This window comes from Anomaloglossus baeobatrachus, chromosome 8 (genome assembly GCF_048569485.1).
Source record: "Anomaloglossus baeobatrachus isolate aAnoBae1 chromosome 8, aAnoBae1.hap1, whole genome shotgun sequence".
NCBI lineage: Eukaryota > Metazoa > Chordata > Amphibia > Anura > Aromobatidae > Anomaloglossus > Anomaloglossus baeobatrachus.
Genome location: NC_134360.1, coordinates 224,574,778 through 224,602,733, shown reverse-complemented (window position 1 = coordinate 224,602,733; position 27,956 = coordinate 224,574,778). Strand labels below are relative to the sequence as shown.

The following is a 27,956-nucleotide window of genomic DNA, read 5'->3' as shown; positions in this document are numbered from 1 at the left end:
CCCCTACAGGGACGTGCGTGCCTGAGGAAGCCTGGCTAGACGCTTTTGAAAAAAGCACAGAAGCGCCGAAATTTGTCCCTTAAGGGAATCGAGAGACCACCCCTATTCCATTCCGGATTGAAGGAAGGATAGAAAAGTGGGCAAGGCGAATGGCCAGAGTAACATCCTGATCAGAACATCAGGATAAGAAGATCTTCCACGTCCTGTGGTAGATCTTGGCGGACGTTGGTTTCCTGGCCTGTCTCATAGAGGTAATGACCTCTTGAGATAACCCTGAAGACGCTAGGATCCAGGACTCAAAGGCTACGCAGTCAGGTTGAGGGCCGCAGAGTTCAGATAGAAAAACGGCCCTTGAGATAGTAAGTCTGGCCGGCCTGGTAGTGTCCACGGTTGGCCTACTGTGAGATGCCACAGATCCGGGTACCACGACCTCCTCGGCCAGTCTGGAGCGACGAGGATGGCACGGCGGCAGTCGGATCTGATCTTGCGTAACACTCTGGGCAGCATCGCCAGAGGAGGAATACATAAGGCAGTGGAAACTGCGACCAATCTGGTCTTGAGAACGTGCCCCGAATGCTGGGACCTTGTTGTTGTGCCGGGACGCCAATAGGTCGACGTTCGGCTTCACCCAGCGGCAACAAATCTCTTGAAACCCGTCCGGGTGAAGAGACCATTCCCCTGCGTCCATGCCCGCCGACTGAGAAAGACTGCTTCCCAGTTTTCTACGCCCGGGATGTGAACTGCGGAGATGGTGGAGGCTGTGGCTTCCATCCACAGCAGAATCCGCCGGACTTCCTGGAAGGCTTGCCGACTGCTGGTGCCGCCTTGGTGGTTGATGTATGCCACCGCCGTGGCGATTTCCAACTGAAACCGGATCTGCCTGCATTCCAGCCATGGCTGGAACGCTATTATGGCTAGATACACTGCCCTCACCTCCGGAACATTGATCTGGAGGGAGGACTCTGTTGAGTCCATGTACCCTGAGTCCTGTGGCGGGGGAAGACTCCCTGACAGACTCGTGTCAGCCGTGACCACAGCCCAGGATGGGGGCAGGAAGGATTTTTCCTTCGATAAGAAGAAGCCACCACTGAAGGGATGCCTTGGCTGCCCGAGAAGGAGCAACGTTCCTGTCGAGGGACGTCGATTTGCTGTCCCATTTGCGGGGAAAGTCCCCTTGAAGTGGGCGCAGATGAATCTGCGCAAACTGAGCTGCCTCCATAGCTGCCACTAACTTCTCTAGGAAGTGTATGAGGCGCCTCAAAGGGTGTGACTGGGCTCGAAGGAGCGATTGCACCCTTGTCTGTAGTGAACGCTGTATGTCCAGCGGAAGCTGCACTATCGCTGAGAGAGTATGAAACTCCATGCTGAGATATGTCAGTGATTGGGCCGGTGTCAATCTTGACTTTGGGAAATTGATGATCCACCCGAATCTCTGGAGAGTCTCTAGAGCAATGTTCGGGCTGTGTTGGCATGCCACCCGAGAGGGAGCCTTGACCAGCAGATAGTCTAAGTAAAGGATCACCGAGTGTCCCTGAGAGTGTAGGACCGCTACCACCGTTGTCATGACCTTGGTGAAGGCCCGTGGGGCTGTCGCCAGGCCAAGAGTTAGTGCCACGAACTGAAGTTGTTCGTCCCCTATGGCGAAGCGCAGGAAGCGCTGAAATCCTGGTACAATCGGCACGTGGGGATAAGCATCCCTGATGTCGATTGATGCTAGGAAGCCTCCTTGGGCCATCAAAGGCGATGGCAAAGCGGAGAGATTCCATCCGGAACCGTTAGGTTCTCTGTCCGTTGAGCAGTGTGAAGTCCAGAACGGGGTGGAGTGATCCGTCCTATCTGGTGTTCACCGCCTGGAAATGCATCGGCTCGCTCGGGGGACGGAGATGCTCTGAAGCAACGAGTCGGAGGACGAGAACTGAGCTCTATCCTGTGACCGTAAGACAGAATGTCTCCTACATCGGTCTTGGACACGTGGGGACCACTCCCCTGACCTGGACCGCCATACAGAAAAGGTTCTCTGTGCACGGCGGAGGCTGAAAATACCACCGCCTGAGACGTCAAGACGCTAAATGCGGAGCAGACCGCATTAATCTGAGACAGAGCAGCTGAGATAGCCTGGAGTGCCCGCCCCTGCAAAGGCTGGGGCAACGGACGCGCCTATGGGTTCATAGATGGATCTCATTAGGAGTTCTATCTGTCGGTCCGTGGCATTCTTGAGCGTGGACCAGTCAGCCACTGCTACTACTGATCTAGCCGCCAGTCAAGAGACTGGAGGGCACCTTATGACACTGAGCCCAAACCTTAACAACGTCAGAGGGGAAGGGACAACGTGTGTTACAAGGCGTTCAGTAAAAACGCTTGTCCGGGAAGGTGTGCTTCTGTACAAATCTGTGAAGCCTTTAGAGCCACGTCCGGACAGAGTCCTGGGCTGCGACCTCCGCCCCCATCCTCTAGAGGGTCCTCAAGCTGAGACCCTTGAAGAAGTCGGGGAAGATTCCAAGCAAGGCTGCTTAGCCGGACTGGGACTGCGGTTCGTGCTGGAGTACCCCACGTCATAACTAGAGGCCACCACAGGAACACGCTTCGTCGCAGACCGATAGAGGCCTGGGGCGATCCCGCAGTGCCCGGGGCCCGTGTAAGGGACCGGTCTGGACTGCAAACTCCTAGTCTCTTAGCCGACCATTCGTCCATAGCCTGAGACATGGATAGTGAAAATGACTCAGAGTTTCTCAGCAAAACCTGCAACTCTGTTCCTGCCGCCTGGACAGGTAACGCCGGCGGAGTTCAACCAGTGCCCCCAGCTCCGTAATATAATATAATATAATATAATATAATATAATATAATATAATATAATATAATATAATATAATATAATATAATATAATATAATATAATATAATATAATATAATATAATATAATATAATATATATATATATATATATATATATATATATATTATACACTGCGGCACCAAGGGGGGGACAACACCTTTGAAAAACTGGTGCCCCCCAGTGCTCAGTGAGAGGGAAGGAGGATACCAACGTATGCTCCAGCCCTCCCTGCCGACGTTCAGTCGGCCGTCCCGTCGTTACCCCTGACTGGCAGGCCCCAGAACGGGAGTATATGGCACTAGGCCGTAAGAGCCGGGATTTAAAAACGCGGCCGGCAGACATGGCGCGGTCTGTGCGGTAGTCCGAGTCTCACAAACAGTCAGCAACCGCTGCGGCGTTTGTAAAACATGCATGCACTGTCCCTCAGGGGACACAGAGTACGTTATGATGCAGGGCTCTGTCTGCGGTAATCCGGTGGTCTATAGTGATCAGTGATGGGGGGGGGGGGGGCGGAGGACAGCGAGGTGTGCTCCAGCCCTCACTGTCGGCAACATACCGACCATCCCGCCCTTCTCCCTGACTGGCAGGCTCAGGGGCGGGAGTTTAACACAGTAGGCCGCAAAAGCCGGGAACTAAAGTTAAAACCGCGGCCGGCAAACAGGCATGGTCGGCGCGGTAGTCCCGGACAAAAAATGCACATCGCAGTCGCAGCTGCGTCTGAGGCCAAGGTGCTTCATGCACCATCCCAACGGGGACACAGAGTACCTGTAGATGCAGGGCCATGTCCCTGACGATACTCTGTCTCCTGTCCGGCAGGGGCTGCGGATGTGGCTTGTAGCCACCAGATTCTCTGCCCCGGGTCTCCCTCAGCTGCAGCCAGAAGTTGCTGAAAAACATGGCTGACGGCGTTCTCTGAGGAGGAGGGAGGCGTGGGCGTAGTCACAAAAAAGTGCGGGAATCTGGTGCCCCAGCGTGGGTAGTGAGGGGGGCGGAGGACAGCTCAATGTACTACAGCCCTCACAGTCGGCGTCATACCGACCGTCCCGCCCTTTTCCCTGACTGGCAGGTCTGGGGGCGGGAGAATCCCATACTAGGCCGCAAAAGCCGGGGACTAAAGTTAAAATCGCGGCCGGCCGGCAGTGCACGGTTGGCGCGGTAGTCCCGGACCCATACGCACGCCGCAGGCGCTGCAGCGTCTGGGCCCAAGGTGCTTTATGCGCCGTCCCAACGGGGACACAGAGCCCTTGGAATATGCGGTACTAGGCCGCAGAGCCGGGGACTATAGTTATAAGCGCGGCCGGCAACAAGCTCGGCCAGCGCGGTAGTCCCGGCGCACTAACACGCCCAGCAGTGCTGCAGCGTGTATGACACAAGCGCTCCATGCGCCGTCCCCAAGGGGACACAGAGTACCTCACAGTAGCAGGGCCATGTCCCTGACGATACCCAGCTCCTGTCCAGCAGATTTCCCAGGGGCTGCGGAGGGAGCACGGTCCCAGTGTCTGGAGACCGATCATGGATCCCACTTCACCCAGAGCCCTAGCAGGGATGGGGAAGGAAAACAGCATGTTGGCTCCTGCCTATGTACCCGCAATGGGTACCTCAACCTTAACAGCACAGCCGACCAGAGTGGGGTGAGAAGGGAGCATGCTGGGGGCCCTATATGGGCCCTCTTTTCTTCCATCCGAAATAGTCAGCAGCTGCTGCTGACTAAGTTGTGGAGCTATGCGTGGATGTGTGCCTCCTTCGCACAAAGCATAAAAACTGAGGAGCCCGTGATGCACGGGAGGGTGTATAGCAGAGGGGAGGGGCTTTACACTTTTAAGTGTAATACTTTGTGTGTCCTCCGGAGGCAGTAGCTATACACCCAATTGTCTGGGTCTCCCAATGGAGCGACAAAGAAAAATATATATAAAATAATTCTTTACTAACAAACATTTTAAATACAACGCAAAATAGTCCTCCAGCACAATGAGGACGTTCATGGCAACCGCTCCTGTTGTATTTCGTGCAAACAGCAATACTACAATGTGGAGAAGTCCTCATCCTCGCCGCTTGTCTGGTCTCATCCATTTCCTAATCATCCTCCATGCCCCCATAGGAGGTGATAATTTCAGACTGGCAATTTTCCTGCCAACAATCACACAGAAGTGTGTGTGGCCAACCCTTAGGGTGCGTGCCCACGATCAGTACTTGCAGCGTTTTGGACACAGCATGCTTCAGCTGCGTCCAAAACCCTGTGTTGTACAGTACAAGCATAGTGGATGGGATTTCTAGGAATCTCGTGCCCACTGTGCTTGCTTTTTCCGCAGCAATAACTGACCTGCAGTGCGTGTTTCCAAGCCGCAGCATGTCAATTGTTTGCTATGGAATTGCCTGCGTCCTCCGTAAGGACAACACAGTGCGGAGACCGCAGCGCACCGAACCCTGATCATGGGTACAAGCATCTGCATTCTCCTGCGGAGGAGATGCGCGGCCCCGCAGGTCAGGACCAGCTGCGTTCTGAATGCAGCAAGTCCTGATCGTGGGCACATACCCTTATAGATGGCTCTATATAAACACCTGTAATCACTGCGGTCTCCAGATAACCGGCAGAGGGTTCATAGCGAGTGCAAGAAGAATCTGACAATCCAGACAAGTCACAAGAAGGGAGCGGCGGTTACCTGTAAAAGAGAACGTATGCCTCCGCATTCTGCACGGTGGCCTCGGACACTTCGGTGACGCTTTGGTCGTCAAATTCGTACCAGAGATTGTTTAGGTTGTTGCGACAATAAGCGATGTAGTGTCCGCCTGCGAGAAAAAAAAAAACAAAACAAAAAAAAAAAAAAAAAGTCAGTATTACGAACACATCTCTGCAGCATCGGTACACGTTTACAATGCATCACGGAAAATGAGAAACACTTGCTAATAGTATTGATTATATACGTCTGGAAATCATTAAATCCTGTATCAGTCATGTTGCCCCAGGTGTATAATATTTCCCCACTCCCCCCACAGAAAAGGGGCACTGAGAATTGATCAGATGGCCGCCTACTTGCAGGGTTATACACACTGGTCAGCGGCGTGGTCCCTGCTGCAGAGGAGACAGATACTCACTGCTGGCCGTGCCATGGTGGCAGATGACAGACAAAAGGTCATAGGTGACAATCTGACTGGGACTGTCCTTTGCAAGGAACGGCTGCAGGTCCAGACCCTCCAGTGGGAACGACACGTGGGTCCCGATTTTGGTGGAGAACATGAGCTCATGTCTGAACCTCTTCAGGTGGATGCTCAGGATCTGCAACAGACAAATTTATAACCGGCACGTCAAGAACCAAACCGACCAGGATCATAACGATGCGCCTGGACATTCAGGGGACGAGGTCCTGCTAACCCTGGCGCATTGTGGAAGTCATAGGTAACCGCCAGCAAAACCTTCGAGGATCACGCCTGGATGATGCTCGAGTGAAGGAAGAGCAGAGTGAACCCCCGAGACGCAGACAAATCTTACAGCTTTCAATTTTTCCCTCTTCTTCCAAGAGCCATCAGTTTTACGTTTCTGCACCCCCAGCTGTATGAGGGCTCTCTATAATATCTACGCGTCTCTCTCTACAACTCTCTCTCTACAACTCTCTCTCTACAACTCTCTCTCTACAACTCTCTCTCTACAACTCTCTCTCTACAACTCTCTCTCTACAACTCTCTCTCTACAACTCTCTCTCTACAACTCTCTCTCTACAACTCTCTCTCTACAACTCTCTCTCTACAACTCTCTCTCTACAACTCTCTCTCTACAACTCTCTCTCTACAACTCTCTCTCTACAACTCTCTCTCTACAACTCTCTCTCTACAACTCTCTCTCTACAACTCTCTCTCTACAACTCTCTCTCTACAACTCTCTCTCTACAACTCTCTCTCTGTCTATCTATAATGATATATATATCTATCTATCAAATTTATATATATTTAGTATATTTTTTTCTACTTAAGATAAGAATGTGGCTTCAGTTTCCATAATACTTATTTTTCAGTTGATACAAAGCTATCAGGCCTTCTCTACTGTGGTACGGTCTTTAGTTTTTAAATAGGTACAATTTTGGGGCTTTACATAAAAAAAGAGAATTTTGTTTACTTACCGTAAATTCTTTTTCTTATAGTTCCGACATGGGAGACCCAAACCATGGGTGTATAGCTTCTGCCTCCGGAGGACACACAAAGTACTACACTCAAACGTGTAGCTCCTCCCTCCGGGCTATATACACTCCCTGGATGACAATCTACCCAGTTCAATGCAAAAGCTGAAGGAGGACATCCACCCATAAGTAGAGATAGAGTAAAACTCGGCAAGACCAGAACTCTGTCTACTAACAACAGCCGGTGAAACACACGGAACAAAAAACTGCCAACAGGCAACAGGGAGGGTGCTGGGTCTCCCATGTCGGAACTATAAGAAAAAGAATTTACGTAAGTAAACAAAATTCTCTTTTTCTTCATCGTTCCTTATGGGAGACCCAACCCATGGGACGTTCCAAAGCAGTCCATGGGTGGGAAATAAACCAAACTGAGAAGTAGGCAAAACCTAACTTCACAAATGGGCGACAGCCGCCTGAAGAATGCGTCTGCCCAAGCTCGCATCTGCCGAAGCATGAGCATGCACTTGGTAGTGCTTCGAAAAAGTGTGCAGACTGGACCACGTGGCAGCCTGACAAACCTGCTGAGCCGTAGCCTGGTGCCTGAAAGCCCAGGAGGCACCGACAGCTCTGGTCGAGTGCGCCTTAATCCCTGGCGGAGGAGGCACCCGAGAACACTGGTAGGCATCGGTGATAGCCGACCTGATCCAACGAGCTAGAGTCGGTTTAGAAGCAGCGAGACCCTTGCGCTGACCAGTGGTTAGCACAAAAAGTGATGTGCACCGCCTAAAAACGGCGGTGCGTGACACATAGATTCGGAGCGCCCGCACCAAATCTAAGGAGTGCAACGCCGGCTCAAAACGATGCACAGGGGCCGGACATAGAGAAGGCAATGAAATGTCCTGGTTAAGGTGGAAAGGAGACACCACCTTAGGGAGAAAGTCCGGAGTCGGACGAAGAACCACCTTGTCTTGGTGAAACACCAAAAAGGGAGATTCCGAAGAGAGCGCAGCCAAATCAGAAACTCTCCTGAGAGAAGTTATGGCTACTAGAAAAACAACTTTCTGTGAAAGTCTAAACAAAGGAACCTCCCTGAGAGGCTCAAAGGGGGGTTTCTGTAAGGCCGTGAGGACCAGATTAAGGTCCCAGGGATCCAAGGGCCGCCGGTAAGGAGGAATAATGTGAGATGCGCCCTGCATGAAGGTGCGCACCTGAGCCAGTCGGGCGATACGCCGCTGGAACAATACCGACAAAGCCGACACCTGTCCCTTGAGGGAATTGAGGGACAGACCTAGCTGTAGACCGGACTGTAGAAAAGACAGGATGGTCGGCAAGGAGAACGGCCAAGGAGCGTGGTCGGAAGAGCGACACCAGGACAGGAAAATCCTCCAAGTCCTGTGGTAAATCTTGGCCGAGGAAGACTTCCGAGCCTGAGTCATGGTGGAGATGACCTCAGAGGGAATGCCTGAAGCCGTCAGGATCCAGGACTCAAGAGCCACGCCGTCAATCTGAGAGCCGCAGAATTCTGGCGGAAGAACGGACCTTGAGAGAGAAGGTCTGGGCGGTCCGGGAGATGCCACGGCACCTCTACGGACAGACGGAGCAGGTCTGGGTACCAAGCTCGCCTGGGCCAGTCCGGAGCAATGAGTATGACTCGACGGCCCTCCATTCTGATCTTGCGCAGAACCCTGGGCAAGAGCGCTAGAGGGGGAAACACATAGGCCAGACGGAACTGAGACCAATCTTGAACCAGTGCGTCTGCTGCGAAGGCTTGAGGATCGTGGGAGCGAGCCACGTAAACCGGAACCTTGTTGTTGTGCCGGGATGCCATTAGATCCACTTCCGGAGTGCCCCACTTGCGGCAGATTGATCTGAACACTGACGGATGCAGGGCCCACTCGCCGCTGTCCACGGTTTGACGGCTGAGATAATCGGCCTCCCAGTTTTCCACGCCTGGGATGTGGACTGCAGATATGGTGGACTTTGAGTCCTCCGTCCACTGGAGGATTCGTTGAACCTCCAACATCGCCAGACGGCTGTGAGTCCCGCCCTGGTGATTGATGTAGGCAACCGCTGTCGCGTTGTCCGACTGAACCCGAATGTGCCTGCCCGCCAACAGGTGGTGAAAGGCTAGGAGAGCTAGAAAAACAGCTCTGATCTCCAGCACATTGATCGAGAGGGCTGATTCGGACGGAGTCCAAGTGCCCTGTGCTCGGTGATGGAGAAATACTGCTCCCCAACCGGAGAGGCTGGCATCTGTGGTGAGGATCACCCAGGACGGAGTCAGGAAGGAGCGTCCCTGTGACAGAGAGAGGGGCCGAAGCCACCACTGAAGGGAGCTCCTGGCCTGTGATGACAGAGCCACCAGCCTGTGCAAGGAAGAGATCCGCTTGTCCCAACAGCGGAGAATGTCCAGCTGCAGGGGACGCAGATGGAACTGGGCAAAGGGAACCGCTTCCATTGACGCCACCATCTGACCCAGCACCTGCATGAGGTGTCTGATGGAATGACGGCGGTGCCTCAGCAGAGAGCGCACCGCCAGACGAAGGGACTGCTGTTTGACTAAGGGCAACTTGACAAGTGCCGGCAGAGTCTCGAATTGCATCCCTAGGTACATAAGTACCTGGGTCGGGGTCAGAGTGGACTTGGGCAGGTTGACAAGCCACCCGAACTGAACTAGCGTGGCGAGAGAGAGAGAGACACTCCGCTGGCAGTCTACACTGGATGAGGCCTTGACTAGAAGGTCGTCCAGGTAAGGAATCACTGCCAACCCCTGGAGGTGCAGGACCGCAACCACTGCTGCCATGACCTTGGTGAACACCCGAGGGGCCGTGGCTAAGCCAAAGGGGAGAGCCACGAATTGGAAATGTTCCTCTCCGAATGCAAAGCGTAGCCAACGCTGGTGTGAGACCGCAATAGGCACATGCAGATAGGCATCTCTGATGTCGATGGATGCCAGAAAATCTCCTTGGGTCATTGAGGCAATGACCGATCTCAGAGATTCCATGCGAAAGTGCCGCACCTGAAAATGCTTGTTGAGAAGCTTGAGATCCAGGATGGGCCGGAAGGAACCGTCCTTCTTGGGGACTAGAAAGAGGTTTGAGTAGAAACCGCTGAACCGTTCCCGGGCGGGAACCGGAACAATTACCCCGTTGGCCTGCAGGGATGCCACGGCCTGAGAGAAGGCGGCGGCTTTGGAGCAGGGGGGTGTGGACAGAAAAAAATCTGTTTGGCGGGCTGGAAGAAAATTCTATCCTGTAGCCGTGGGAGATGATATCCCGCACCCACTGATCGGCGACGTGTTGAAACCACACGTCTCCAAAGTGGGAGAGCCTGCCACCGACCAAGGACGTTGCTGGCGCAGCCAGATAGTCAAGAGGAGGCTGCCTTAGTGGCAGCCGCTCCTCCGGTCTTTTGAGGACGCGGCTTTGCGCGCCAGTTTGATTTACGATCCTTGGCTGCGGTAGTGGACGAGGTCGAGGGCTTAGAGGATGACCAGTTAGAGGAACGAAAGGAACGAAACCTCGATTGGATCCTGCCCTGGACAGGTTTCCTGGCTTTAGTTTGTGGCAAGGAAGTACTCTTCCCGCCAGTAGCTTCCTTAATTATGTCATCCAGCTGTTCCCCAAACAGCCGGGACCCAGCAAAAGGAAGACCCGCAAGGTACTTCTTAGAGGAAGCGTCTGCTTTCCACTCTCGAAGCCACAAGATCCTGCGGATCGCGAGGGAGTTAGCGGAGGCCACCGCCGTGCGGTGAGAAGCCTCCAGGATGGCAGACATGGCGTAGGATGCAAAAGCCGAAGCTTGAGAAGTTAAGGCATCCATCTCAGGAATAGAGTCCCTGGTAAGGGAATGTATCTCCTCCAGAGAGGCAGAGACTGCCTTAAGAGCCCACACTGCCGCAAAAGACGGGGAGAACGAGGCTCCTGCCGCCTCATATACAGACTTGGCCAAAAGGTCAACCTGGCGGTCAGTGGGATCCTTAAGAGAAGTGCCATCAGCCACAGCTACGACTGTGCGGGCTGAGATTCTGGACACCGGAGGGTCTACCTTTGGGGACTGGGCCCATTCCTTAACCACCTCTGGTGGAAAAGGAAAACGGTCATCTGAACTACGCTTCGGAAAACGTTTGTCAGGACAGGCCCTGGGCTTGGTAATAGTGGTCTGAAAGCTGGAGTGGTTAAAAAACATACTCCTAGCTTTCTTAGGTGAGGTAAACTGGTTAGTGATGAGCGAGTACTAAAATGCTCGGGAGCTCGAGGCTCGGGCCGAGCATCTCAAAATACTCGTGTACTCGGCCCGAGCACCGAGCCCAATGTTATCCTATGGGAGACCCGAGTATTATTCTGAAATGACCCCCGGCAGCATGTAGAAACCATAAAACTGTAAATTAAAAAAAAAACGTGCGTGTGTGTTGTAAGCGTGCATATATATATATACACGCGGAGTGGAGTGCGGGAGGGGCCGTAGCCGAGCGGGGAAGTGTCGGGCTAAAGGCACGGTCACGCTGTGCGGGCTGGCCAATCACTGCAATTCCACAACAGGGCTGTGGCATTGCAGTGGTCTGCCAGCCAATCCCTGCATAAGGGATGGCTGTAAAAAGAGCGCCAACATGAAGACCCTGAGTACAGCACGAGTATCGCGAGATTACTCGGTCCCCGCCGAGTAGCCCGAGTACATTGATACTCGTGCGAGTACCGAGTAGTAACAAGCATACTCGCTCATCACTAAAACTGGTGCATCTCTACCAGAGAGGCTTGTTCCTCAGACTCTGGTGGGTTGAGGTTCAGTACGGAGTTAATGGACGCAATCAAGTCTCTAACATCCGCATCACCCTCAGACAAGTCAATGGGGTACATAGAGGTAGCGTCTGAGCCCACAGTAAACGAATCCTCCTCGCCCTGTACCTCGGCACATGAATCAGAGCCGTGGGAAGAGGAAGGAGAAGGGTCCCTGCGTCTCCGTTTAGGGGGACGGGGTCCTAGGACATGCTCTGAGAGCTCTGCAGAGCTAGGAGCAGCAGAAGCACCCTGAGAAGGGGGCTGATGCATGCTCAGCAGTGTCCGGGACAGCTGCCCCATGGAGTCGGCAAAAGACTGGGAAATAGCTTGTGAAAAGGATGCTACCCAAGCCGGGGGTTCAGCCACCGGGGCCGGAGCAGCCGGAGGGACCCCTGAGGAGGCTCCAGGCTGAGACACAACCATATTAGCACAGGCATCACAATGTGGGTATGTGCTTGGCTCTGGCACAATGAGCTTACATGCAGTGCATATAGCGTACATGTTTGCAGCCTTGCTCCGGGTGACAGACATGCTGCTGAGGTGGAAGCTCTGCAGCAAGAAAACACTCCTGTAGAATGTCTGAGAGTGTAATAAAAAGCCCACAACCAGAGGTTGTGGCTTACCAGACCGCTCTCTGTGTGCCCTCCGGATTCCACAGCTCAAAGCCCAAGTGAAGCGTCAGCCCTCCTAAACAGCAGCAGCTTCAGCATCCAGCGCCGTCCAGTGTAAGAACGCTGAGAAAATGGCGCTGGAAGGAGGAGGGGGGCGGGTATTAGGCCAAGAGCGGGAAAACGGAGGGCCAGTGAGAGATGCAGGGAGAGATACAGGGGAGGGAACATCTCCCCAGAGAGGAGTGCCCTCCCCTCTGCTGGCCGAGCAGTGGGCGGCGCCACGCTATGCCTCCTGTATGCATGACATGCAAAGAAGCCGAAACCGAAACTAGGCCCAAACTGAAGCCGGGGCCTAGATTTTAAAATGCGGCCGACGAGCAGGCACCCTCGGCGCGGTTCTCAGGGGAAACCCCCAGAACCGGCCGGAATTTACAGTAACGATAAAACACATACTGTCCCCCTAATAAAAGTACACGGGACCCCTGAAAAAACGTCTCAATACTTAGCTTTTGAGACGCAGGGCCAGTCCCTGAGGGGGGGTGAACGCTCCTTCCAGCAGGAACCAGACAGGGCTGCGGATGGAGACCGGTCTCCTGCAAGCAGAGAGGACCGTGACGGCTCCCACTTCAAACCAGAGCCTCTCAGAGGATGTGAAGGAGCACGGCATGTGAAGGCTCCAGCCTTGTAAAGTCAACCTTAACAGCACCGCCGACAGAGTGGGGTGAGAAGGGACATGCCAGGAGTCCAGACTGGACCCGCTTTTCTTCCAAATCTTGAAAATCAAAAAAAAATGAAAAAATATCAGAGAATGCAAGTGTGTGTACCTCCTGAAAACACAAAGCATTGAACTGGGTAGATTGTCATCCAGGGAGTGTATATAGCCCGGAGGGAGGAGCTACACGTTTGAGTGTAGTACTTTGTGTGTCCTCCGGAGGCAGAAGCTATACACCCATGGTTTGGGTCTCCCATAAGGAACGATAAAGAAACGTTTCAGTCTCTTAATTTTGGAGGTGTTGTGAGAAAAAAAAAAACAAAACCAAAAACAAAAAAACCCAGCATAGCAATTCTGCCATTACAATTGTTTTCGGCCAACTACAGTTTAAAATAAACGTTTTAAAATCTCATCGTTTTGGACAGTGATGAAATATTGTTTGTTTTTTTGAATTAACCAACAAATTTCAGAATATAAAATAATTTTATATATATTTTAGATTTTGCAATTTGCGTTCTTGGAAAAGTAGGGCAATTTAAGTTGTTTATTTTTTTGCAAAATAATTTATTTTAAAAAGTTTTATTAGATCCTTGAAAAGACTTGAACCTGTGATGGCTTTAACAATACAAAACTGTAATTTAATAATTAGTAATCTCCAATGAAGTCCAGCTACAGACCAATATGTGCCAACAAGGCCTTCAGCTGCCGTGAAGTCCCAATGGCACCCACCATTCACATTGCAGGGGGTAAGAGGGACAGGGCATCAAAGGCAAAACCACAGCCCACCCCCTACTCCTGACCGCCTAAGTGACAATGTCATGATTGACAGCGGCACTCAACAGGTTAAACTGCTGTGATTAGACCTTGAAGCCATTATTGCTTGCTGCCTATATAAGTGCTCCTGAGTCGGCTCCATACCGTACATGTAAGGCGGATGTAGCTAGGGGGTTAATTTAAGGCCTGAAGAACGCACCTCAGGAAATTTCTGCACTTTGCAAAACTTGACGCCATTTCGTAACCTAGAAAATATAAAATAAATGTGAAAAAACCCACAACTTTGAAATCTCATAGAACAATAAAATAAAATGGTGAAAAAAGCATTTTGGCCTTCTACATCCTTTATTAAAAAGGGACCTGGAAGCCTTAAAATGTATGAGCACTTCTAACGTGTAAAATTAAGGCACAGCAATTAAATCCCTCTCTGCCGCCCAAATCCCCAACAAGGCACAGGAAACGGGGTTATTGACACCATCTTATTGGTTAAATTAGATTAAAAATTTGAAAAAAAAGAATTTTTCCAAATTTAGGAAAAAGACGATACTCACTTTTTGCATTTTTCACAGCTGTACATGTTGTCACCTGCACAAAATAAAAAAAAAAAAAAAAAAGAATTGTTTACTTACCGTAAATTCTTTTTCTTATAGTTCCGTATTGGGAGACCCAGACATTGGGTGTATAGCTTCTGCCTCCGGAGGACACCAAGTACTACACTAAAAAGTGTAGCTCCTCCCTCTGAGCATATAGACCCCCTGGATAACCAGATCTAGCCAGTTTAGTGCAAAAGCTGAAGGAGAATAGCCACAGACAAGTAAAGACAGAGCAAGAACCGGAACAACCGGAGCCTCTGTCTACAACAACAGCCGGTGAAAACACACGGAACAAGAAAACTGCCAACAGGCAACAGGGAGGGTGCTGGGTCTCCCAATATGGAACTATAAGAAAAAGAATTTACGGTAAGTAAACAAAATTCTCTTTTTCTTTATCGTTCCTATGGGAGACCCAGACATTGGGACGTCTCAAAGCAGTCCATGGGTGAGAATAAACAGAAAACTGAGAAGTAGGCGGAGCCTAACTTCACAAATGGGCGACAGCCGCCTGAAGGATGCGTCTGCCCAAGCTCGCATCTGCCGAAGCATGAGCATGCACTTGGTAGTGCTTTGAAAAGGTATGCAGGCTAGTCCAAGTGGCAGCCTGACAGACTTGCTGAGCCGTAGCCTGGTGCCTGAAAGCCCAAGAGGCACCGACAGCTCTGGTCGAGTGTGCCTTGATCCCCGGCGGGGGAGGCACCTGAGTACACTGGTAGGCATCGGAAATGGCCGACCTAATCCAACGAGCTAAGGTCGGCTTAGAAGCCGAGAGGCCCTTACGCCGACCTGTGGTTAGCACAAAAAGAGAGGTGCACCGCCTAAGAACAGCGGTGCGAGACAGATAGATCTGGAGCGCCCGCACCAGATCCAGAGTATGCAACGCTTTTTCAAAGCGATTAACAGGAGCCGGACAAAAGGAAGGCAGGGAAATGTCCTGGTTAAGGTGGAAAGGAGAAACCACCTTAGGGAGAAAGTCCGGAGTCGGACGGAGAACCACCGTGTCTTGATGAAAAACCAAAAAAGGTGACTCCGAAGAGAGCGCAGCCAAAATCAGAGACTCTCCTGAGGGAAGTTATGGCCACTAGAAAGACCACGTTCTGTGAAAGACGAGACAAAGAAACCTCCCTAAGAGGCTCAAAGGGGGGTTTGTGCAAGGCCGTGAGGACCAGATTGAGGTCCCAGGGATCCGAGGGCCGCCGGTAAGGCGGAATGATGTGAGACGTGCCCTGCATAAAGGTGCGCACCTGAGCCAGCCGGGCGATACGCTGCTGGAACAACACTGACAGACCCGAGACTTGTCCCTTGAGGGAATTGAGGGATAGTCCTAGCTGCAGACCGGACTGTAGAAGGGACATAAGGGTCGGCAAGGAAAAAGGCCAAGGAGCATGGCTGGAAGAGCGACACCAGGACAGGAAAATTCTCCAAGTCCTGTGATAGATCTTGGCCGAGGAAGACTTCAGAGCCAGAGTCATAGTGGAGATGACTTCAGGGGGGATACCGGAAGCCGTCAAGATCCAGGACTCAAAAGCCATGCCGTCAATCTGAGAGCCGCAGAATTCTGGCGGAAAAACGGACCTTGTGAGAGAAGGTCTGGACGGTCCGGAAGATGCCACGGCACCTCTACGGACAGATGGAGCAGGTCTGGGTACCAAGCTCGCCTGGGCCAGTCCGGAGCAATGAGGATGACCCGACGGCCCTCCATTCTGATCTTGCGCAGAACTCTGGGCAAGAGAGCTAGAGGGGGAAACACGTAGGACAGACGAAACTGGGACCAGTCTTGAATCAGAGCGTCCGCGGCGAATGCCTGAGGATCGTGGCAGCGAGCCACGTAAACCGGAACCTTGTTGTTGTGCCGGGATGCCATTAGATCCACTTCCGGAGTGCCCCACTTGCGGCAGATTGACTGAAACACTGCCGGATGCAGGGACCACTCGCCACTGTCCACGGTTTGACGGCCGAGATAATCTGCTTCCCAGTTTTCCACGCCTGGGATGTGGACTGTGGATACGGTGGACTTGGGAGTCCTCCGTCCATTGAAGGATGCGTTGAACCTCCAACATTGCCAGGCGGCTGCGTGTCCCGCCTTGGTGATTTATGTAGGCAACCGCTTTCGCGTTGTCTGACTGGACTCTGATGTGCTTGCCCGCCAAAAGGTGGTGAAAGGCTAGGAGAGGTAGAAGCATAGCTCTGGTTTCCAGCACATTGATCGAGAGGGCTGATTCGGACGGAGTCCAAGTGCCCTGAGCTCTGTGGTGGAGATGTACCGCTCCCCAGCCGGATAGGCTGGCATCCGTGGTGAGAATCACCCAGGACGGAGCCAGGAAGGAGCGCCCTTGGGACAGGGAGAGGGGGTCGAAGCCACCACTGAAGAGAGGTCCTGGTCCGTGGCGACAGAGCCACTAACCTCTGTAAGGAGGAAGGCCGCTTGTCCCAACAGCGGAGAATGTCAAGCTGCAGGGGGCGCAGTTGGAACTGGGCAAAGGGAACCGCCTCCATGGAAGCCACCATTTGACCTAGCACCTGCATCAGGCGCCTGAGGGAATAACGGCGGGGCCTCAGGAGAGAGCGCACCGCTAGCCGGAGGGACTGCTGTTTGACTAAGGGCAGCTTCACAAGTGCCGGCAGAGTCTCGAACTGCATCCCTAGGTACGTGAGCCTCTGGGTCGGAGTCAGAGTGGATTTGGGAAGATTGACAATCCACCCGAATTGGGCTAGGGTGGCGAGAGTGAGCGAAACACTCCGCTGACAGTCTGCGCTGGATGTACCCTTGACCAGAAGGTCGTCCAGATAAGGAAGCAGTGCTAACCCCTGGAGGTGCAGGACCGCAATCACTGCCGCCATGACCTTGGTGAATACCCGAGGGGCCGTGGCTAACCCGAAGGGGAGAGCCACGAATTGGAAATGATCCTCTCCTATCGCAAAACGTAACCAACGCTGATGTGACACTGCGATTGGCACATGTAGATAGGCATCTCTGATGTCGATGGACGCCAGGAACTCCCCTTGGATCATAGAGGCAATGACTGATCGCAGAGACTCCATGCGAAAATGCTGCACCCGGACATGCTTGTTGAGTAGCTTGAGATCCAGGATGGGCCGGAAGGTACCGTCCATTTTTGGAACTAGGAAGAGATTTGAGTAAAAACCTCTGAACCGTTCCTGAGCGGGAACTGGGACAATCACTCCGTTTGCCTGCAAGGCTGCCACAGCCTGCGAGAAGGCGGCGGCCTTGGAGCAGGGGGGAGTAGAGAGAAAAAAAATCTGTTTGGAGGGCTGGAAGAGAATTCTATCCTGTAGCCGTGCGATATGATGTCTCTCACCCACTGATCGGAGACTTGCTTTAACCAAACGTCGCCAAAGTGGGAGAGCCTGCCACCGACTAAGGACGTGGCTGGAGCGGGCAGAGAGTGATGAGGAAGCTGCCTTAGTGGCAGAATCTCCTGCGGTCTTCTGCGGACGCGCTTTTGGGCGCCAGTTGGATTTCTGATCCTTGGCTGAGTTAGTGGACGAGGCGGAAGGCTTAGAGGATGACCAGTTGGAGGAACGAAAGGAACGAAACCTCGATTGATTCCTACCCTGGGCGGGTTTCCTGGTCTTGGTTTGTGGCATGGAAGTACTCTTCCCGCCAGTAGCTTCTTTAATGATTTCATCCAGCTGTTCACCAAACAGCCGTGAACCAGCAAAAGGGAGCCCAGCAAGAAACTTCTTGGAAGAAGCATCTGCCTTCCACTCTCGAAGCCACAAAATCCTGCGGATAACAAGAGAATTAGCTGAAGCCACCGCAGTGCGGTGAGCAGCCTCTAGCATTGCAGACATGGCATAGGATGAAAAAGCTGAAGCCTGAGAAGTTAAGGTAACCAACTCAGGCATAGATTCCTTGGTGAGGGAATGCATCTCCTCTAGAGAAGCAGAGATGGCTTTGAGAGCCCACACTGCTGCAAAAGTCGGGGAAAACGCGGCCCCCGCAGCTTCATACACAGATTTGGCCAGAAGGTCAATCTGACGGTCAGTGGAATCCTTAAGTGAGGTGCTGTCAGCCACCGACACAACGGTCCGGGCTGATAGCCTAGACACCGGAGGGTCTACCCTTGGGGAGTGAGACCACTCCTTGACCACCTCAGGTGGAAATGGAAACCGGCCATCAGAACCACGCTTTGGAAAGCGTTTGTCAGGACAGGCCCTGGGCTTGGTCACAGCGGTCTGAAAACTGGAGTGGTTAAAGAACACACTCTTCACTCTCTTAGGCGAGGTAAACTGATGTTTTCTGCCAAAGAGAGTTGCTCCTCTGATACTGTCGGATTGAGATCCAGCACAGAATTAATAGAAGCAATCAAATCACTAAGATCTGAGTCACCCTCAGAGAAATCGATGGGATACATAGCCTCCGAGTCCCCAGTGAGGGCATCCTCCTCATCTTGAGTCAGCTCTTGAGACAGAGCCGTGGGATGGGGAGGGGGAGGAAACCCTGCGCCTTCTCTTAGAAGGGCGGGGTCTGGGATCAGATGATGAATCCTTCGTGAGCTCTGATGGACGGAGGTCAGAGGATAGGAGTCCTCTGTCAAGAGTATTAGAGGCACCCTGAGAGGGGGGCTGATGCATATTCATTAAAGTCCTGGACAAAAGTCCCATGGACTTAGCAAATGACTGGGATATGGACCTAGAAAAGGACTCTACCCAGGCTGGGGGTGAGACTCCAGGCTGTGGCACCGCCAAGTTAGAGCAACCATCACAGTGTGGATAAATGCTCAGCTCAGGCAGAAGGAGCTTACATGCAGTGCATGCAGAATAAAGCTTTGGAGCCTTGCTCCTTGTGTGAGACATGCTGCTGGAGTGGGGTCTTTGCAGAGAATGAACCCCAGGGAGAATATACAGAGGTCCACAACCGGAGACCGGCTGTGGCTTACCAGACCGCTGAGCACGGTGTTGTGTGCCCTCCAGATCCCGAAGCCCGGTCCCCCAGAGCGCAGCACCTCAGCAGAGATGCAGAATGCAGGATGTCCCAGAGCAGAGTGAACTCTGCCTGAGAAATGGCCGCCAGAGCGAGGAGAGGGGGCGGGACTAGGGGCGTTCCTATAAAAGAGCGGGAACTGGAGGGCTATAGAGACCTGCCGGGAAGGAGGGACGCCCCAGCAGTGGGGAGTGTCCCTCCCCTGTGTAGAGCGGCCGCCGGGAGGAGCCGAACCTGTCCCTCTGCATGAGTGACATGCGAGGGCAGGAAAACGAAACTAGGCCTCCGGCGAAGCCGGGGCCTAAATTTAAGCGGCGAGGCCGACAAGCAGGCACCATCGGCGCGGTTCTCAGGCAAAAGCTGGAGAACCCGCCGGAAAAGTTAAAAACAATCACATACAGCATACTCTCCCCTTACAATAAAGAACCGGGACCCCCAACATAAACGTCTCAGGTACTTAGCTGCTGAGACGCAGGGCCATGTCCCTGGGGATGAGTGCTCCGGTCCAACAGAATCCTCAAGGGGCTGTGGATGGAGACCGGACTCCTGCCAGGCATGGAGACCGTGCTGGCTCCCACTTCAAACCAGAGCCCAGAAGGGATGGTGAAGGAGCGCGGCATGTAAGGCTTCAGCCTTGTAAATCAACCTTAACAACACCGCCGACACAGTGGGGTGAGAAGGGACATGCCGGGAGTCTAGACATGGACCCGCTTTTCTTCAAACTCTTTCCAAAAGTCAAACAATCAGATGAGAATGCATGTGTGGATGTATGACCTCCTGAACACAAAGCAATAAACTGGCTAGGACTGGCTACCAGGGGGTGTATAAACTCAGAGGGAGGAGCTACACTTTTAAGTGTAGTACTTTGTGTGTCCTCCGGAGGCAGAAGCTAAACACCCATGGTCTGGGTCTCCCAACGGAACGATAAAGGTGTGTGTGTGTGTGTGTGTGTGTGTGTGTGTGTGTGTGTGTGTGTGTGTGTGTGTGTGTGTGTGTGTGTGAGAGAGAGAGAGAGTGGCCTTATTGCTGGAATTTCTGCAGATTTTTGTAGAAATAAACATTGTGAAATCAGCGGCTAACAGATCAGCTAAACTCACCTTTAAGTTCGTCCCTGGCAAAGAAAGCTGCGAGGCAATCCTGCAGTGTGACGGTGGGACCCCAAAACCAGCTGCGGAGAGCGCATCAAAGAACAAAATCAGATATGATCGGATACAAAGACACTAAAGCTCCTACAAGAGTCCAGCGGTTACCATCCGCACCTCTTAAAATATTCCAGGAAGAAGGCGACCCATCCCTGAGGAGCGTACGCCTCGCCGCAGGAGCCTGCCTTCACTAGAGACGTCTGATGGCTCGACGAGTGCAGCTTCGCCAGATCTTCTTTCCCCGGAATTGGGAGGGAAAGGTCCTGAAAGGTTTCCAGTGTTACAGAGATCTGGGAGAAAGAAAAAAAAGTAATGTTGGGGGTCCGCAGAGCTTGGGATTGTTTTGGGACGGGATATGGGAGGCAATGATGCAGTTAATCTCGGACGGCTTTTGCTCGCATGCACATCTCACCCGATCACACGTCAGACACTGCACCGAGCTCACAATGGTGCCGTCAAAAACATCCGATATCACGCTGCGATACTTCTTCTGCCGCTTCTTCTTGGGAAGGCAAACTGTGGGGGCTGAGAGCAGAAAATGACAGTTCAGATCAGCTGTGCACACAAGTCCATGCATTGCCGGTGTGTAAACCCGTGGATACCTTTTTTATGGCTTGTCCATAGAGATCCGGATTTTGGGGGGCTGCTTGACACATGGGGAGCAGAGCAGTCGCTGAGCAGCGGGGTCTGAGCGGCAGCGGACAGGTCATTCATGATGACTTCCGTAGCGTAGTCTACAACACAAGATATCACACACTGAGTCCCCGCATTGTGTGTCCAAGGACGAGGCACTGACCTGAAGCCGACACTTACCCGATATCCGACTCTGGATCTGCACCTTGACCGTTCCTTGGGAGGAGTACTCATTGTCCTCCGCCAGGCTCTCCAGGTTCTTCTCCAGATCTTGCAGGCAGTTGTTCTGACTTATATGGTTGGAGTTCTTTTTTTCTTTCTGCCAGGATTTCACAGCCTCCTGCTCCTTTTGGTCCTCCTGGATTAACATGGCAGATTCCGAAAGTTCCTCAGATAACTTCCGACTTTCGTTTTCTGTTTGATCGCTGCTGGATCCGGACTCGCAGGACTGGAAGTCATTGTCTGACTGGTTCTTATCTTCTTCCATGATCTCTTCCAAGATCCTGGGCTGAGGATCCTCTTCTGCCTCGAACATTTGCTCCTTGAGCTCTTCATGTAAAATGTCCATCAGACAGCGCAGGAATTCCTGGGCATCCTGCAATGGTACGAATCAGATTGAGATCATATGAGATCATATATGTATACAGTTCATCACCGTGTACCCGTCCTTCTGTTGCAGTTTTTTTTCCACATTGACCTCATTGGAAAAAAAGAGAATTTTGTTTACTTACCGTAAATTCTTTTTCTTATAGTTCCGACATGGGAGACCCAGACCATGGGTGTATAGCTTCTGCCTCCGGAGGACACACAAAGTACTACACTCAAACGTGTAGCTCCTCCCTCCGGGCTATATACACCCCCTGGATGACAATCTAACCAGTTCAGTGCAAAAGCTGAAGGAGGACATCCACCCATAAGTAGAGATAGAGTAAAACTCGGAAAAACCGGAACCTCTGTCTACAACAACAGCCGGTGAAACACACGGAACAAGAACTGCCAACAGGCAACAGGGAGGGTGCTGGGTCTCCCATGTCGGAACTATAAGAAAAAGAATTTACGGTAAACAAAATTCTCTTTCTTCATCGTTCCTTATGGGAGACCCAGACCATGGGACGTCTCAAAGCAGTCCATGGGTGGGAAATAAAACTGAGAAGTAGGCAAAACGTAACTTCACAAATGGGCGACAGCCGCCTGAAGGATGAGTCTGCCCAAGCTCGCATCTGCCGAAGCATGAGCATGCACTTGGTAGTGCTTCGAAAAGGTGTGCAGACTAGACCAAGTGGCAGCCTGACAAACCTGCTGAGCCGTAGCCTGGTGCCTGAAAGCCCAGGAGGCACCGACAGCTCTGGTCAAGTGCGCCTTAATCCCTGGCGGTGGAGGCATCTGAGAACATTGGTAGGCATCGGAGATGGCCGACCTAATCCAACGAGCTAGGGTCGGTTTAGAAGCTGAGACCCTTGCGCTGACCCGCGGTTAGCACAAAAAGAGAGGTGCACCGCCTAAGAGCGGCGGTGCGTGAAACATAGATTCGGAGCGCCCGCACCAAATCCAAGGTATGCAACGCCTTCTCAAAGCGATGCACAGTGGTCTGACAAAGGGAAGGCAATGAAATGTCCTGGTTAAGGTGGAAAGAAGACACCACCTTAGGGAGAAAGTCCGGAGTCGGACGGGGAACCACCTTGTCTTGGTGAAACACCAAAAAAGGTGACTCCGAAGAGAGCGCAGCCAGATCAGAGACTCTCCTGAGAGAAGTGATGGCCACTAGAAAAACCACTTTCTGTGAAAGTCTAAACAAAGGAACCTCCCTAAGAGGCTCAAAGGGGGGTTTCTGTAAGGCCGTGAGGACCAGATTAAGATCCCAGGGATCCAAAGGCCGCCGGTAAGGAGGAATGATGTGAGATGCGCCCTGTATGAAGGTGCGCACCTGAGCCAGTCGGGCGATACGCCGCTGGAATAATACCGACAGAGCCGACACCTGTCCCTTGAGGGAATTGAGGGATAGTCCTAGCTGCAGACCGGACTGTAGAAAGGACAGGATGGTCGGCAAAGAGAACGGCCAAGGAGCATGGCCGGAAGAGCGACACCAGGACAGGAAGATCCTCCAAGTCCTGTGATAAATCTTGGCCGAAGAAGACTTCCGAGCCTGAGTCATAGTGGAGATGACCTCAGAGGGAATACCTGAAGCCGTCAGGATCCAGGACTCAAGAGCCACGCCGTCAATCTGAGAGCCGCAGAATTCTGGCGGAAAAACGGACCTTGAGAGAGAAGGTCTGGGCGGTCCGGGAGATGCCACGGCATTTCTACGGACAGACGGAGCAGATCTGGGTACCAAGCTCGCCTGGGCCAGTCCGGAGCAATGATTATGACCCGACGGCCCTCCATTCTGATCTTGCGCAGAACCCTGGGCAAGAGAGCTAGAGGGGGAAACACGTAGGCCAGACGGAACTGGGACCAATCTTGAACCAGCGCGTCCGCTGCGAAGGCCTGAGGATCGTGGGAGCGAGCCACGTAAACCGGGACCTTGTTGTTGTGCCGGGATGCCATTAGATCCACTACCGGAGTGCCCCACTTGCGGCAGATTGACCGGAACACTGCCGGATGCAGGGCCCACTCGCCGCTGTCCACGGTTTGACGGCTGAGATAATCGGCCTCCCAGTTTTCTACGCCTGGGATGTGGACTGCGGATATGGTGGACTTGGAGTCCTCCGTCCACTGAAGGATTCGTTGAACCTCCAACATCGCCAGGCGGCTGCGAGTCCCGCCCTGGTGATTGATGTAGGCAACCGCTGTCGCGTTGTCCGACTGGACTCGAATGTGCTTGCCCGCCAACAGGTGGTGAAAGGCTACGAGAGCTAGAAGAACAGCCCTGATTTCCAGCACATTGATCGAGAGGGCTGATTCGGACGGAGTCCAAGTGCCCTGTGCTCGGTGGTGGAGAAATACTGCTCCCCAGCCGGAGAGGCTGGCATCCGTGGTGAGGATCACCCAGGACGGAGTCAGGAAGGAGCGTCCCTGTGACAGAGAGAGGGGCCGAAGCCACCAATGAAGAGAGCTCCTGGTCTGTGGCGACAGAGCCACAAGCCTGTGCAAGGAAGAGGTCCGCTTGTCCCAACAGCGGAGAATGTCCAGCTGCAGGGGACGCAGATGGAACTGGGCAAAGGGAACCGCTTCCATTGACGCCACCATCTGACCCAGCACCTGCATGAGGTGCCTGATGGAATGACGACGGGGCTTCAACAGAGAGCGCACCGCCAGATGAAGGGACTGCTGTTTGACTAAGGGCAACTTCACAAGTGCTGGCAGAGTCTCGAATTGCATCCCTAGGTACGTAAGTTCCTGGGTCGGGGTCAGAGTAGACTTGGGCAGATTGACAAGCCACCCGAATTGAACAAGCGTGGCGAGAGTGAGCAAGACACTCCGCTGACAGTCTGCACTGGATGAGGCCTTGACTAGAAGGTCGTCCAGGTGGGGGATTACTGCCAACCCCTGGAGATGCAGGACCGCAACCACTGCTGCCATGACCTTGGTGAAAACACGAGGGGCCGTGGCTAACCCGAAGGGGAGAGTCATGAATTGGAAATGTTCCTCTCCGATTGCAAAGCGCAGCCAACGCTGGTGTGAAACCGCAATAGGCACATGCAGATAAGCATCTCTGATGTCGATGGATCCTAGAAAATCTCCTTGGGTCATTGAGGCAATGACCGATCTCAGAGATTCCATGCGAAAGCGCCGCACCTGAACATGCTTGTTGAGAAGCTTGAGATCCAGGATGGGCCGGAAGGAACCGTCCTTCTTGGGGACTAGGAAGAGGTTTGAGTAGAAACCTCTGAACCGTTCCCGGGCGGGAACCGGAACAATTACTCCATTGGCCTGCAAGGATGCCACGGCCTGTGAGAAGGCGGCGGCTTTGGAGTAGGGGGGAGTGGACAGAAAAAAATCTGTTTGGCGGGCTGGAAGAAAATTCTATCCTGTAGCCGTGGGAGATGATATCCCGCACCCACTGATCGGAGACGTGTTGAAACCACACGTCGCCAAAGTGGGAGAGCCTGCCACCGACCAAGGACGTTGCTGGCGCAGCCAGATAGTCAAGAGGAGGCTGCCTTAGTGGCAGCGGCTCCTCCGTTCTTCTGAGGACGCGGCTTCGCGCGCCAGTTGGGTTTTCGATCCTTGGCTGAGGTAGTGGACGAAGCTGAGGGCTTAGAGGATGACCAGTTAGAGGAACGAAACCTCGACTGGTTCCTGCCCTGGACAGGTTTCCTGGTTTTAGTTTGTGGCAAGGAAGTACTCTTCCCGCCAGTAGCTTCCTTAATAATTTCATCCAGTTGTTCACCGAACAGCCGGGACCCAGCAAAGGGGAGCCCAGCAAGGTACTTCTTAGAAGAAGCGTCTGCTTTCCACTCTCGAAGCCACAAGATCCTGCGGATCGCGAGAGAATTAGCGGAAGCCACCGCCGTGCGGTGAGAAGCCTCCAGAATGGCAGACATGGCGTAGGATGAAAAAGCCGAAGCCTCGGAAGTTAAGGCAACCATCTCGGGTATAGAGTCCCTGGCGAGGGAATGTATCTCCGCCAGAGAGGCAGAGACTGCCTTAAGAGCCCACACTGCTGCAAAGGACGGGGAGAACGAGGCTCCTGCCGCCTCATATACAGATTTGGCCAGAAGGTCAACCTGGCGGTCAGTGGGATCCTTAAGAGAGGTGCCATCGGCCACAGATAAGACTGTCCGGGCTGAGATTCTAGACACCGGAGGGTCTACCTTTGGAGAATGGGCCCACTCCTTAACCACTTCTGGTGGAAAGGGAAAACGGTCATCAGAACTACGCTTTGGAAAGAGTTTGTCAGGACAGGCCCTGGGCTTGGTAACAGTGGCCTGAAAACTGGAGTGGTTAAAAAACGTACTCCTAGCTCTCTTAGGAGAGGTAAACTGGTGTATTTCTACCAGAGAGGCTTGTTCCTCTGACACTGGTGGATTGAGGTTCAGTACGGAGTTAATGGATGCAATCAAGTCACTAACATCCGCATCACCCTCAGATAAATCAATGGGGTACATAGAGGTAGCGTCTGAGCCCACAGTAAAAGTATCCTCCTCGCCCTGCACCTCAGCTCGTGAATCAGAGCCGTGGGACGAGGAAGGAGAAGGGTCCCTGCGTCTCCGTTTAGGAGACATGCTCTGAGAGCTCTGCAGAGCTCGGAGCAGCAGAGGCGCCCTGAGAAGGGGGCTGATGCATGGTCAGCAGAGTCCGGGACAGCTGTCCCATGGAGTCGGCAAAAGACTGGGAGATAGCTCTGGAAAAAGATGCTACCCAAGCAGGGGGTTCAGCCACCGGGGCCGGAGCAGCCGGGGGGACCCCTGAAGAGGCTCCAGGCTGAGGCACCACCATGTTAGAGCAGGCATCACAATGTGGATATGTGCTCGGTTCAGGCAGAATGAGCTTACATGCAGTGCATATAGAGTACAGCTTTGCAGACTTGCTCCTAGTGAGAGACATGCTGCTGAGGTGGAGGCTCTGCAGTAAAGAATACACTCCTATAGAATGACCCCTGAGAGTGTATAATAAAGCCCACAACCAGAGGTTGTGGCTTACCAGACCGGTTTTTGTGTGCCCTCCGGATTCCACAGCTCGGACCCCCAGTAGATGCAGAAGTTGCAGCAGCCAGCGCCGATCAGTGTGTGAACGCTGATAAAATGGCGCCGGAGTGAGGAGGGGGGGCGGGGTTTAGCCCAAGAGCGGGAATCCAGAGGGCCAAGGAGAGATACAGGGGAGGGAAACATCTCCTCAGAGAGGAGTAGAGGAGTGTCCTCCCCTCTGCTGAACGGCCGGTGGGCGGCGCCGCACTGTTCCCCTGCTAGACTGACCCAGAGAACCGGCTGGAATTCACAGCAAAGTCAAAAGACACACTCTCCCCTTAATAAATGTACCCGGGACCCCTGAAAAACGTCTCAATACTTAGCTTATGAGACGCAGGGCCAGGTCCCTGGGGGGGGGGGGGTTAAACGCTCCGTCCGGCAGGATCCTGACAGGGCTGCGGATGGAGACCGGTCTCCTGCAAAGCAGAGAGGACCGTGATGGCTCCCACTTCAAGCCAGAGCCTCAGAGGATGGTGAAGGAGCGCGGCATGTGAAGGCTCCAGCCTTGTAAAGTCAACCTTAACAGCACCGCCGACACAGTGGGGTGAGAAGGGACATGCCGGGAGTCCAGACTGGACACGCTTTTCTTCCATATCTTTGAAATCAAAAATCTTAAAAATTAAAAATCAGAGAATGCATGTGTGTGTGACCTCCTGAACACAAAGCATTGAACTGGTTAGATTGTCATCCAGGGGGTGTATATAGCCCGGAGGGAGGAGCTACACGTTTGAGTGTAGTACTTTGTGTGTCCTCCGGAGGCAGAAGCTATACACCCATGGTCTGGGTCTCCCATAAGGAACGATGAAGGAAAAAAAAAAAAACCCTTGCATTTGCTGAATTAATATGGGCGTGAGGAGAAGGGGGGCCCACTTCAGGATCCTCATCCAGTGACCATAGTGAAAAGTGGCTATACAGAGCATCTCTCGCTCAGGAGGACCCATCCAGCAGCCGGTATTCGGCCTAAGGTGTTATCCAGCACCTATCACTTCTACATCATGAGGGACCCCTGTTCGCACCAACATCAGACATCAGTGGGTCTCCACGATCTGTCCTAACCGGAGTGGGACACATACACAATATTTATTGGCTGTGCCAGAGCTGGAGCAGAAAGAAAGGTGCTGGTTAACCCTGTGTTCTGGAGCATTTTCCACTGGTGTCGGGCTCCCCGCCATCACACAAGTTTTGTCCGGTAGGCAT

General features: G+C 52.9%; 1 protein-coding gene across 1 annotated transcript in view; it reads right to left on the bottom strand.

The window, feature by feature from the left end:
* Window positions 1–27,956, bottom strand: part of USP33 (ubiquitin specific peptidase 33) — a 106,901-nt gene that overhangs the window by 54,425 nt on the left and 24,520 nt on the right. Inside the window, exons 10-18 of the mRNA XM_075320277.1 lie at window positions 21,313–21,727; window positions 21,102–21,233; window positions 20,912–21,024; window positions 20,617–20,789; window positions 20,455–20,525; window positions 14,368–14,401; window positions 14,016–14,061; window positions 5,926–6,106; window positions 5,493–5,619 (exon numbers count right to left, since the gene is read on the bottom strand). Of these exons, the coding sequence (XP_075176392.1) occupies window positions 5,493–5,619; window positions 5,926–6,106; window positions 14,016–14,061; window positions 14,368–14,401; window positions 20,455–20,525; window positions 20,617–20,789; window positions 20,912–21,024; window positions 21,102–21,233; window positions 21,313–21,727 (1,292 nt within the window). The remainder of the gene's footprint in view (window positions 1–5,492; window positions 5,620–5,925; window positions 6,107–14,015; window positions 14,062–14,367; window positions 14,402–20,454; window positions 20,526–20,616; window positions 20,790–20,911; window positions 21,025–21,101; window positions 21,234–21,312; window positions 21,728–27,956) is intronic.